Raw genomic sequence first — 237 nt, 5'->3', positions numbered from 1 at the left:
TTTTTTTAAAATAAGATTTATATAACAAAAAGAAGATCCGAAGGAAAAGTTTCGACCGGATACCGGAAATTATCCGCTTTGGAAAGAATTCAAGGACACGACTGCGGAGTTGATGGTCTTTAAAGACTCCTTATATGCGATGAAAGACATGGACATCTTCAACGGTACTTCTGGTAGGTGTTTTAAAAGAGGTTTCTAGTCTTAATCTACATGTTTGTATGTATGTGTGAGGGAGAG

The 237-nt window shown here is 36.7% G+C and overlaps 1 protein-coding gene across 2 annotated transcripts in view; it reads left to right on the top strand.

Moving 5' to 3' along the window:
• Positions 1-237, top strand: part of relb (v-rel avian reticuloendotheliosis viral oncogene homolog B) — a gene marked incomplete at its 5' end in the record, with an annotated part of 10,115 nt that continues 9,878 nt past the window's right edge. For both annotated transcript variants that reach the window (XM_035680471.1, XM_035680470.1), the window contains 1 exon segment: positions 1-173. In XM_035680471.1, the coding sequence (XP_035536364.1) occupies positions 113-173 (61 nt within the window).

Source organism: Morone saxatilis, unplaced genomic scaffold (assembly GCF_004916995.1).
Source record: "Morone saxatilis isolate NCDOM2014 unplaced genomic scaffold, NCSU_SB_2.0 Contig8, whole genome shotgun sequence".
Lineage (NCBI taxonomy): Eukaryota > Metazoa > Chordata > Actinopteri > Moronidae > Morone > Morone saxatilis.
Note: the sequence above shows the minus strand (reverse complement) of the source record. Positions and strands in the feature narration are given on the sequence as shown.